At 47.5% G+C, this 13,271-nt stretch overlaps 1 protein-coding gene across 2 annotated transcripts in view; it reads left to right on the forward strand.

Annotated features, from left to right (window-relative positions):
* Positions 1–13,271, forward strand: part of MED14 (mediator complex subunit 14) — an 801,766-nt gene that overhangs the window by 19,649 nt on the left and 768,846 nt on the right. For both annotated transcript variants that reach the window (XM_069204216.1, XM_069204217.1), the window contains exon 3: positions 3,257–3,362. In XM_069204216.1, coding sequence (XP_069060317.1) covers positions 3,257–3,362 — 106 coding nt within the window. The remainder of the gene's footprint in view (positions 1–3,256; positions 3,363–13,271) is intronic.

Here is a 13,271-nt window from a genome sequence, read left to right on the forward strand (position 1 = left end):
CGGAGGAGACTCATCCCAGCCCAATTGCATGAGCTGTGGATTACGATCTGAATGAGTGTGACCTAAATAGTCAGTCAGCAGTACTGCAGGGTACAGGTTGGTTGTGCATAGTATTCTGTCAAGGCGAACATGCAGTTGGTGCGGAGGAGAAAAGAAAGAATGGACCCTAGTGTTAGTGTTGCGTTGGCGCTATATGTCTAACAATTGCCAGTTCTGGAGCCAGCTCCAAAATGCGTGTGCAGTCGCCATGGCAGGTGCAGTGGCGGGAAGGGACGGTCCAGATGGGGGTCTAGTATGCTATTAAAGTCACCCCCCAACAGCCAGGGAAGATCACTCCAGTGAGAAAGGGGGCTGGAAAATGCATGGAAAAAAAGAGGCTTTGTCTGTGTTCGGAGTATATATGGACCCTAGCACCATTGCTCGGCCAGCGAGGCGTCCTCATATTAGGACATAGAGCCCCTGTGCGTCAATGGTCTGATCCTCCACCACGAATGGAGTGCCCGGTCTAACCCAGATTATTGTTCCTCTAGCATAGGAGGAGTACCCGGTAGCGAAAAGCTGCCCTTACCACGCCGCAGCAGTTTGACAATTTCAGGCTGCGCAAGGTGAGTCGCCTCCAAGAGCGCTATGTGGACTGAGTGTCTTTTAAGATATGAAAATATGGAATATCTGCATGCTGGCGTGTGTATGCCTCGCACATTCCATGTGAGAATAGTGGTGGGGTTCATGGTGGATCAGTAGCTCGGAGGTGCCCCTCGTTCCCACTTCCAGGAACACAGGACATTGTGCAGTCAACGAGGGGAGTCTCTGAATCGGGGGGCTAGGGAAATCCAGACTCCTTTCAAAAGTACGTAAATACAACTCAAAACCAAAATCCAGTATACAGGTAAAGTGAGGGAATACCATTAGAGCAGAGGGACAACTGGTATCTGTTTGGCGTAACAGATGCGAGGGAGTGGCTCCCATGAGTGAGTGAGGGAGTGGAGTGAGTGAGGTGAGTGGTGTTTAGTGAAATCTAGGAAGTAACCCCTAACCCAATATGAAGGTGGGTAGTCAATGTCTATAGTATACAGTATTTAGTATAGGGGACATGAGGCAGGATGCCACCAAGCAACAGTTATTGGCCAGTGAAGGCATCAAGACCACGCAGCCCCCAGCGATATCATAGACAAGGCAATACAATCCTCCACAAAGCCGAAATGGCATGTAGCAAAGCGCAGCCCTCCAGATGCCACTCACAGTGTCACCACCAGCTGATTAATTGTCATGCGTGCGTCAGCCTGGTGAGTTCAGATCAGATCATCTACCTTTTGTGGCGTAGCCGCGAGGTGGACAGAAGACCCCACCTCGGAAGACGTCTCGGGAGAAGGACCATTTTCACCATTGGAATTTGTGAGCTTTGCATCCATGTCTGAAGTGATTGATGGAACCCTGATGGTTGCGACAGATTGCAGCGCACAACAACGTTCCTGTATGATCTGTTCTAGGTCAGGAGCGTGTCTGACTTCCCCGGGGTAATCACACGCTGTTTGCGACTTCTCCGTTTGTGGGATTGCAGGCACGGCATCGCCGGCCCCTCCGCCCCGGAATCTTGTTGACTGATCAGGTCTATGGACTCCAGCCACTCCTAGGCCGCCTCCGGAGTGTTGAAGAAGTGCATTTTACCATCCGTTGCTACCCGCAGCTTGGTGGGGAAGAGGAGAGAGTATGTCAGATTGATGGTGCGGAGTTTGCCTTTTACTGACTGAAAGGAAGCACATTCTTTTTGTACTGCAATGGTGTAGTCTGGAAATAGCATAACTGGAGTGTTGTTCACTTAGATTGCCGGGAGTGATCTCACTGCACGTAGGATAATATCCCTGTCTGCATTATGCAACAGGCGGAGCAGGAAGAGACGTGGCCCCGCGCCTGCTGGCCAGGCCCTCATAGGGACCTGTGGGCTCGCTCTACAGTGAAGAAAGGTGTCAATGAACCTTCTGGGACGAGTCCTCGTAGCCAGGTTTCGGAAGAGGCGACTGCATCCGGAATCCCTACGTCCTCCGGGAGGCCTATAACATGAATGTTATTCCTCCTAATTCGCCCCTCTGCATCTTCTGCACGGTGTTCCAGTACCTCTAACCGGTCCAATGCCAACTGTAGCGAGGTCTCTAGTTGAGTTGTCTTGGGCACCAGATTATGCAGCTGGTTTTCTATTGAGCAGGTTTTATCTGCTAGTTTGCGGTGATCTGCATGAAGCAGGGTGAGATCACTGGTCACTTTATCGATCTTGCCCTCCAGCGAGGTCCGGGCTTGCTCCAAGGAGGTGCCTATCTGTTCCACTGACGCCTGTACTGCATCTAGTTTGTGGCTGTCAAAGTGCTGGGCCTCAATTCTCATCGTTTCCAGCTTAGTCCCTGTGCCTGAGCGGAGGCGGCCCATGTCTGCCACCACGAGATCCGAGGGGGCAGCGTCCATTGGTGCGGGTCGCAGTCGTGGGTGCCAGCGGGATTCAATTCAGAGGGGAGGGAGGCACAGGGGGCCCGCTTGCATGCGCGGTGCCAAGACCAGGGCTCAGCAGCACAAGCATCCCCCTCACCTTGGCAGTCGGAATCGTGAGAGTCCCGCCACAAAGCCACCTCAGTGCCTGGATCCAATAGTGATTGACGGGTCCAGTGTGGCCGAGCAAACCACAGGGGCGGACACACAGGCCGGGCGGCGACTCCTGCGCCCCCAGTGCTCCGCCGCACGGATCTCGCCCCTGGACCCAACCGCAGCTTCAACTCTGGGCACGCTGCCCTCTGTCAGCAGCGGCAGCAGGAGCAACCACTAACCAGCTAAGTCTCTCAAGTCAGAGGGCTCCAGCCCTGCTCCACTGCCGCCTCCCAGTGCGTCGCAGCCCACCGGTGCTGTATCTGAGTCGGATGTCTGGGGTATCGCCCCGGAGCTCACTAAGCTTGCGCTCGCCATCTTGGCCGCCAAGCCACACCCCCTAAATATGTTTTTTTAACTAAGTTTACTATATGGCAGTGATCACATACTGGCCATTATTAAGCGTGGTTGTGATGAAGTAAATAATGCTCAATAATTAAGTTTATCACTTGCAGGTAGGTAAATAACATTCAGGGGTGGGTTATCCTGAAGAATACTTGAGCTGCTTACATCTAAAGAGTTTTCCTCTACTGATTCTTTTTCTTTAAAATTCAGTGCCCATTAAAAAAAGTTTAGTTTTATGTTTTAGAAATTATGTTGAACTGTCAATATTGCATTTATTTTCCAGGAAGATTGAAATTGTTCAGTTTGCCAGTCGAACGCGCCAGCTGTTTGTGCGATTGTTAGCACTGGTAAAATGGGCTAACAATGCTGGAAAGGTGGAAAAATGTGCAGTAAGTTTTTTTGTTTTTTTTTCTTTTGTTCTTTCTTTTGCCTTTAATTTTTTTGTGGAGTATTGATTAATGAAGCACTGTTTCTCTGCAGATACTGACTTGTTGCTATTTCTGTTGCTATAGTTTTTGGTTAGGAAGGTGCCTTATTTGCTTTTGCTTAATTACGTAAAACAACAGCCACTCACATTTGGTGGTTGCTGTGTATTCACTGAACATTTTGACCTCTAATCATGCATAATTATATAGAATGGTGTAATTTGGGGAATTTTCCATAAAAAGTGAAAGCAAAATTACGCAGATCATTCTGGTGTAATTTAAGTTCCCCCAAGGCCTAGTTTTGGGGCACCCTTAGTATCAGGCTGTTCAACATCCAAAGAGAAATCTGTTGATTTGATTATGTAGCCGCTGGGGCTCTACAAAGTTAAGTCCTGTTATAGAGAAAAAGAGAGCAGTTTTGCAAATTGATATAGTTTATTGTGAGGCATTTAGTGGGAGAACATGAGTTAAACATACATTGGAGCATTAATGTGCTCCTGCAAGAAATAGACAAATGTATTTTCCAAATGTACTGTTACTCCTCTTTTGGTAGCTGTGGTAAATTCGGTCATAACACTGTAAGAAGTACTGAGGGCAACACACAATACGGTGCAGAACAGTTAAGACATGGACAACAGTAGAGTATATTGTTTAAACATATATATGTGTGATAAGCCACTGAAAGGGCTAGGGTGACGATAGGAGTTGGAATAATTTCTAAATTGTTGCAGCAAAAAGTTACATAGGTAAAACTGAAAACTAAAGAGAAATAGTCTTTATAAACTCAGGTTCAGGTTACTTAGAATGAGCGGCCTGGCCCTCAATTCATCAATGTTAGATTGTTGGGATTAGGTTCTTGAAATATTGGGGAAGGATCATTCCGGCAGATAATTCGACTGTGCATTCTGTGTTGTGGTTGTTGTGTAACTTGCAGGTTGTAACATTTAATCTTGGAAAAGCAGACTAAGGCTGTACCTGTTCTGAGGTCAATTATCATTTACTCTGGTATTCGTAGTTCCTGATATTTTTGGCACATTGAACTTGCTGATTTGTAGTAGACTGTGCTTGATTAGAAATATGTTGTTATTTCTCACTTAAACATTTACCAGTAATCTCTTCTGCACCTTAGGTTTCTTCCTAGTCAACGCCACCAAACAGCAGAGCGACTTATACTTGTCAACAAACCAGTGCATATTGTTCCCAACTTCCTCTTCCAGCTGTGTGGTGAGAACAGTGTCCTGAGGCAACAGCTTTTGATTTTGAAGAGCTCTTCTGTTCCTCCAATAATCCCCATTCCAGGAGATCCTGCAACCAGTGATCAACCAGGGGTCTCCTGGGGCTCATCCTCCTATGGCTACCCTGTGTTTTGCCAGCAGTAGGGCCAGTTGTGCCAATTTGTGCGGAATCTTCCTCCCTTTAGGTCTAGCCTCCACTCCAAGTAGGCAAGGCAACAGTGTTGGGGCGATCTCTAGGCCTGTAGCCTCCACAATCTTGGGGACCACCCCACTCCATAACAGCTGTAACCCCTCACAGAACCACACCAGATGGAGAAAGGAAGCATCCCTTGCACCACAGCAGTAACAACTGGGCCACCTAGTGGGATCAGTCTTGTTCAGGCGATGTGGTGTTACATATATCCGATGCATAAAGTTAAAATGTAGGAGTTTGAATCTATTATTGCATTGCGTACTAGCGATAATGTCCTAGCCCACTAGGCATCCACTCTTGGGTTCCCCAATTCCATTCTCATGCTCGATTTGCAACACAGGGTTTTTTAACAGGGTCCTCCCGAAGCACCCTGCAAAATAAAGAAATTAAATGTCTCCCCTCACCCCAACTGATCAATCCTTCTAACACCTGTGATGTCTGTGGCATTGCCGGGAAATCTTGCCACACCTCCCTCACAACACTTTCAATTTTCACGTAATGTAAAAAATTACCCTGGGCCAGATCAAATTCCTCCTGCGCTTCCTGACAGGAAAGACTCATTAGGATATAAATCCCCTGTCACCAAGCAGCGCCTCCTGCTCTCCATTGCTCCATGGATATGTGATCTTTTATCTCTCGGAACAGAGCTATAATTTCAACTCCCTGTCAAATGGGGCGCGACAAAGTACCCTCTTGACCATTTGTTCCCATATCTTCGCAGTAGTATGAACTAGGTATGGGAGAGCCTGATCTGAGTGACTACCTCTCATAAGGATCCTGGCTAGTATATCAGTGCTGAGCATTCCCCCGAAAAGTCGGTTTCCCAGTGTGTCTGACTCCACCAGCCACCTCACAGCATGCTGAAACTGCACGGCATAGTAGTACAGCCTGATATCTAGGATAGCCAGCCCATCCTGTCCAGATCCCAGTGAAGTGCGGACAAGGCCACCCAACTGCGACGTCCAGCCCAAACCAGGGAGATTAACATATTGTCTAGTCGAGCTAACAGTTGAGGGGCCAATGGAAACAACTAATTCTGCAACAAGTAGAGACAACGCCGGAGAAACACCATCTTGGCGACTGCTGCTCTACCCATCGCAGACAAGGGCAACTTGTTCCAAAACGAGACAGAGCGTTCTAGACCAGACACAACTCTCTCCACATTCAATGTTCTAAGAGCTGCTTTGGTGTGGTTGACACAGATGCCTAAATATCGGAAGCCCTCTAACTCCCAGTGAAGGCCCACCACTGGCAACCCATCCAATGATCTACCACGAAGTGTACCCAGTGGAAACAAAAGTGATTTCTGTGCATTCACTCGGAGGCCCAAGACAAGCCCAAACTCCGTCAATAGTTGGAATAACAGGGGCACCAACTCGCCCAGTGATCTAAGGTATACCAGTGTGTCATCCGCGATTATATGGGTGGGGTGACCCACCCGAATCCCTCAGATGTCCATTTCCCTATAAAGCAACAGGGCTAATGGCTCCACTGCCAAGGCAAAAGGAATGGTGATAAGGGACACCCTAGTCTGGTTCCCATACCCACCAACCAGGAGTCCAAAAGCTCACCACTTACCCGAACACTTACAAATGGGCTCAGTCTAGAGTAAACGTACCCAGGGGCAAAACATGGGGCCATACCCCATTCCCTGCATAACGTCCATCAGAAAATCTCCGCTCTACAGTATTGGAAGCCTTTTCGAGGACTAATGCCACTAGTGCCAGCTCTTGTGCCACATCCATAGTTTCACGTAGGACATGGGTTAAACGATGTAAGTTAAAGGATGTATAAAACTGTATTGGTCTTCATAGACCAACCCTCGAATGACTCCAGGCTGTCTGGTGGCTTATATCTTATATCTTGAAATCATTTTGACATCGCTATTCAGCATGGTGAGTGGCCTATAAGAGGAGGGATCCATGGAGTCACCTCCAGGTGTAAGCATAAGGCTGATAATACCCTGCCACATCGATTCTGGCAAGATGCCCCTCTTGCATGCCTCCCCAAATACCTCTAACAGTTTCTCCCGAAGAAGGGAGGAATATGTCTGGTAAAACTCTACAGGTTAACCATCCCCCTGGGACTCTGGGTTTCTTTTATGTTTTTATAGCTACACCCACCTCCTCTAGTTGATATCTTCTTCAAGTTCCCTTTGACTGTCGGGTGCCAACTGGGGAAGTTCTAACCGCCATAGAAACCCCTGTATGGTCTTGTCAGACACCTGGGGGCCAGCATGAGAGACCTTTTTTAAATGCTCGACTGAGTGATAAAATGTCCCTTCGACTTTGTAGGAAGTTGGCTCTGTATGTGCTATTTCAAAGTAAGGAATAGCATGCACAGAGTCCAAGGGTTCCCCTTAGAGGTAAAATAGTGGTAAAAAGAGATAATACTAATGCTCTATTTTGTGGTAGTGTGGTCGAGCAGTAGGCTTATCCAAGGAGTAGTGTTAAGCATTTGTTGTACATACACATAGACAATAAATGAGGTGCACACACTCAGAGACAAATCCAGCCAATAGGTTTTGTATAGAAAAATATCTTTTCTTAGTTTATTTTAAGAACCACAGGTTCAAATTTAACATGTAATATCTTGTTTGAAAGGTATTGCAGGTAAGTACATTAGGAACTTTGAATCATTTCAATTGCATGTATACTTTTCAAGTTATTCACAAATAGCTATTTTAAAAGTGGACACAGTGCAATTTTCACAGTTCCTGGGGGAGGTAAGTTTTTGTTAGTTTTACCAGGTAAGTAAGACACTTACAGGGTTCAGTTCTTGGTCCAAGGTAGCCCACCGTTGGGGGTTCAGAGCAACCCCAAAGTTACCACACCAGCAGCTCAGGGCCGGTCAGGTGCAGAGTTCAAAGTGGTGCCCAAAACGCATAGGCTCCAATGGAGAGAAGGGGGTGCCCCGGTTCCAGTCTGCCAGCAGGTAAGTACCCGCGTCTTCGGAGGGCAGACCAGGGGGGTTTTGTAGGGCACCGGGGGGGACACAAGCCCACACAGAAATTTCACCCTCAGCGGCGCGGGGGCGGCCGGGTGCAGTGTTAGAACAAGCGTCGGGTTCGCAATGGAAGTCAATGAGAGATCAAGGGATCTCTTCAGCGCTGCAGGCAGGTAAGGGGGGGCTTCCTCGGGGAAACCTCCACTTGGGCAAGGGAGAGGGACTCCTGGGGGTCACTTCTGCAGTGAAAGTCCGGTCCTTCAGGTCCTGGGGGCTGCGGGTGCAGGGTCTCTCCCAGGTGTCGGGACTTAGGTTTCAGAGAGTCGCGGTCAGGGGAAGCCTCGGGATTCCCTCTGCAGGCGGCGCTGTGGGGGCTCAGGGGGGACAGGTTTTGGTACTCACAGTCGTAGAGTAGTCCGGGGGTCCTCCCTGAGGTGTTGGTTCTCCACCAGCCGAGTCGGGGTCGCCGGGTGCAGTGTTGCAAGTCTCACGCTTCTTGCGGGGAGATTGCAGGGGTCTTTAAAGCTGCTCCTTTGGATAAAGTTGCAGTCTTTTTGGAGCAGGTCCGCTGTCCTCGGGAGTTTCTTGTCGTCGTCGAAGTAGGGCAGTCCTCCGAGGATTCAGAGGTCGGTGGTCCCTTTGGAAGGCGTCGCTGGAGCAGAGTTCTTTGGAAGGCAGGAGTCAGGCCGGTGAGTTTCTGGAGCCAAGGCAGTTGTTGTCTTCTGGTCTTCCTCTGCAGGGGTTTTCAGCTAGGCAGTCCTTCTTCTTGTTGTTGCAGGAATCTAATTTTCTAGGGTTCAGGGTAGCCCTTAAATACTAAATTTAAGGGCGTGTTTAGGTCTGGGGGGTTAGTAGCCAATGGCTACTAGCCCTGAGGGTGGGTACACCCTCTTTGTGCCTCCTCCCAAGGGGAGGGGGTCACATCCCTAATCCTATTGGGGGAATCCTCCATCTGCAAGATGGAGGATTTCTAAAAGTTAGAGTCACCTCAGCTCAGGACACCTTAGGGGCTGTCCTGACTGGCCAGTGACTCCTCCTTGTTGCTTTCTTTGTTCCCTCCAGCCTTGCCGCCAAAAGTGGGGGCCGGGGCCGGAGGGGGCGGGCAACTCCACTAAGCTGGAGTGCCCTGCTGGGCTGTGACAAAGGGGTGAGCCTTTGAGGCTCACCGCCAGGTGTTACAGCTCCTGCCTGGGGGAGGTGTTAGCATCTCCACCCAGTGCAGGCTTTGTTACTGGCCTCAGAGTGACAAAGGCACTCTCCCCATGGGGCCAGCAACATGTCTCTAGTGTGGCAGGCTGCTGGAACCAGTCAGCCTACACAGATAGTCGGTTAAGTTTCAGGGGGCACCTCTAAGGTGCCCTCTGTGGTGTATTTTACAATAAAATGTACACTGGCATCAGTGTGCATTTATTGTGCTGAGAAGTTTGATACCAAACTTCTCAGTTTTCAGTGTAGCCATTATGGTGCTGTGGAGTTCGTGTAAAACAGACTCCCAGACCATATACTCTTATGGCTACCCTGCACTTACAATGTCTAAGGTTTTGCTTAGACACTGTAGGGGCACAGTGCTCATGCACTGGTGCCCTCACCTATGGTATAGTGCACCCTGCCTTAGGGCTGTAAGGCCTGCTAGAGGGGTGTCTTACCTATACTGCATAGGCAGTGAGAGGCTGGCATGGCACCCTGAGGGGAGTGCCATGTCGACTTACTCATTTTGTTCTCACTAGCACACACAAGCTGGTAAGCAGTGTGTCTGTGCTGGGTGAGGGGTCTCTAGGGTGGCATAATACATGCTGCAGCCCTTAGAGACCTTCCCTGGCATCAGGGCCCTTGGTACCAGAGGTACCAGTTACAAGGGACTTATCTGGGTGCCAGGGTGTGCCAATTGTGGAATCAATGGTACATTTTAGGTGAAAGAACACTGGTGCTGGGGCCTGATTAGAAGGGTCCCAGCACACTTCTCAGTCAAGTCAGCATCAGTATCAGGCAAAAAGTGGGGGGTAACTGCAACAGGGAGCCATTTCTTTACAGACTTGTAACCAAGACTCCTGCTGATGTTTTAATATGCAGGGTGGGTGGTGAAGTCACTTCTCATTTCAGTATTCCTCCTAACAACCTGTCCGACTTATTCCCTTCCCAGTCTTTGACGATAAGTCCTCAGTGTTAGATTGTCCGGTGTTTCCCGGCTTTTACCCACCTCCCTGCTTAATCGAAGATGTTCTCCTTGCACCTGAGAGGCGAAGGATTCACGACGCTGCACGTCCACCACTGGACCCTCCAAGTCCTTGAGGTCGTTTTCCTGCTGCCTACGAACTCCACAGATAGTACCTATACTAGTCCCCCCTTGCTACAACCTTTAGTGCCTCCCAATCAACTGCCCTTGTTTCTGTGGTGCCCCAATTTATTTCCAGATAGACCATTATCGAGGTGGCTAGTGTCTCACGACAAGCACTGTCTGCCAGGAGCCCCGGCGGCATGCGTCAACTCCTTGCCTCCCTGTCGCCCTACCCCCAGCACAGGCACAAAATAACAGGGGCATGATCTGACAGGAATCTTCCCATATGTGCCACCTCTGCCACCAGGGAGTGGATCCGGTCACACAATAAGAATCTGTCTAGTAGGCTGTTTGTGTTGTGTCTCTTTGACTGACATGTATATTCCTTATCTTCCGAGTGTAATCCCCTCCAGCCATCCCATGACCCCAGATTGTTCACTCGTACCCCCGCCCCCTCACCGTAAGACAGCAAAAATGTAAATACGGTTACCACAGTGGTGTATCTTGTGGAATACGAACAGGAGAAGACAGAGCCCCCCGCTTAACCAGAATTCTTCCCATGTCCATTTCCGATTCTGGTTCTTGTGTCTCACCATTCAAAGCTGGTGTTGGATCCAGAGACACAGCTGCAATTGTATTGTCTTGTTGTATCTCGATCCTGGGCCCCTCCCCCCGCAGGACTTAGTGAGGCATTCATCCTGTAAGGGTTGTGCATCCTCCAGTTGGGACTACCGTAACCCAGAGCATGTTCTGATCTGGTGGGGAGGGTCCAAAGAAGTGGGACTTACCCCTTAGATGACCCGCATGCGCGCCGGTACAGCAACATAAACTTCACACCCATTGATCGAACCTTGGCCTTTACCTCTTTAAAAAAAAAACTCTTCCTTGAGTTTTGCACTTTGTTAGTGTAGTCCTGATATATAGAGTTCTGATGATTTTCAAACACAGCATTGTTGGTTGCACTGTCCCTGGGTTTGACTACGCCCCCTGGGTATCCCATAGAGTGTTAGTTATTGGTGCCGCTATAGTATCCATTCAATAGTGCCCCCCCCGAAGTCCCTTTGTCCGCCATCCACTCACCATCATCCAGTGATTCACAGTGCTGATGATTCACTGTGATGCCCCCGCTTTAACTATGTTCCATAGTGAGGGTGGTGACTCATCAAGGGGTCACAGTCCAGGGTGAGGAGCCTACAGTTGTCTTTTGGGCCACTTATCTACCACCCCCCATAGGTACAAGTTCACTGGCAGCCATCTTGCTTGGCCATGCCCCCGTGTGTTTTTAACTATTCCATGAGATGCAGCTATTCCAACGCAAAAGTGTTTTTTCAGTCTTGCTGAGATTAGGTCAAGGCTGAAAGCCCTTCTGCTTACAGGGGAGTATGCACCTGAAAAATATTTGGGGAAGTGACCAGTCTGACAAAAAAGTAGGAAAATCCAAATTTCTGATTAACACAGCCATTTATCTAGCCATCGGATTGATTGTTGAAAAGTGTCATACATAGTGGCACCCACAAAGTTTGCTACAGGGATGATGTACAGTGCTCTATTACAGAGCTTGCCATAATGCTCACCAAATCTCTTGCTCAGTTGCTAGTCAGAAAAATACAGCTATTATTTTTTTCATTTGCCTGGGGAAAAAGCTTTAAAGTCCAAGTTTTCCAGTATGGGGTACTCCAAAGGTTGCGCTCAACCCCTCTCAGGAGGAATTAATTATACTTCTGTTGGGGTTGTAGAATTACCGCATCTTGTGTTTAGTTTTATTTAGTGAAAACAATTGCAACTAGAATTGTATATTTCATTAATTTGATAATATATTAACAACTTGTCATCCACTTCTGTTGAAAAAAGAAGGTTTGCTGCCCTATGTGGTGGTGATGTATAAACTGCTCAGAGGTTGCTGCTTAAGACTTTAGCTTGGTCAAATGCAGGGCATTTTTACCTTTACTCCCAAAGACGTAGACTACTGCCAAACGTGTACCAGCGATGAATTTTAGCAGAGGTCAGATTGGAGGAATTAAGAAAAGGTGTGTGTTAAAGGAGTTCAGGAATATTAAAAGCAGAATTATTATAATGAATACTAAGTGAACATGCAAATAAAATAATTTTCACAGGTATTCAAGCTAGGCTTCGCCACATAATGTGCACAACCAAAACTGTATAGAATCCCCTTTAGCTGAAAAGCATGATGTGAGGAGGAACGAGATAATCAGGGGATGTGGAATTCCTGTAGTCTGATGCCCAGGACATATAGTTTGATGTCAAGGACAACATGTTTTCATGTTTATTTTGTCCTTGGGATGAGTAGTCTCAACCCTTTGTGCCACAAACCCTTTAGCTGCCAGTTTACAGTACCACAGTATGGATTTGGAAGGGAGTTGTCTGCAGTAAAGGTAATATTTGGCCCATTTGCTAATGCTGTTTGAACGTGTATTTATGGTTCATTAAAGCAAGGCCTTTATTATTATGGTGAGCACTTTATGGAAATGTTGTAACCTTAGACTGCACTACTGAGAGGTTCCAACATGAAAATGTATACACACGTTTGCAAACTTTACCACTGTGAGGCTAGATATAATGCTCCCAGAATGCTGCCTAAGATGCAAATATTTGCAGAAGCTTGAATGATACTTAGCTTTCACAATAAAATGTTCACCAAAAAAATGCATCTATACAAACTCCAGTGAAATGTTAGATACCATTTCTAGTAAAATGTGTTGATGCATGCTGGTATCTCCCAGAAATATTCATAATGGAAACAAAACAATGTACTCAGTTTCAACAAGATTATGGGGAGCATAAAAATAAACAAGCATTGACAAAACCAATAAGTCTAATATTGGTGGTCAGCCTTTTAGTTTTGTCAATGCATATCTTGTTTTGACATACTTTTTGTAAAACTGTGTTGTTCCCTCACCATTATAACAAACAATGGCAAAAATATGTTTTGGTCTCAAAAGTCACACATTGCCACACTGGCACTGAACAAACCTATTTTGTGTGCTGATATGCTTGTTGTGAAAGAGCAGAATTTATTAAAAACTAAAGGTCTTGGTTCATGCCACACCTAATTAGGGCCCCAATTCTTAAAGATAGTCACAAAAGAGCACCTATGGTATGTGTCCTTGCATTAGTGCAGATATACGGCTTTCATTAATTCACAAGAAGTTTCAGGAGTAGGTCAGGAAATCCATACTCCTAGAAAATATTTGTGAAGTGCATTT

The sequence above is a fragment of the Pleurodeles waltl genome, chromosome 8, assembly GCF_031143425.1.
Source record: "Pleurodeles waltl isolate 20211129_DDA chromosome 8, aPleWal1.hap1.20221129, whole genome shotgun sequence".
NCBI lineage: Eukaryota > Metazoa > Chordata > Amphibia > Caudata > Salamandridae > Pleurodeles > Pleurodeles waltl.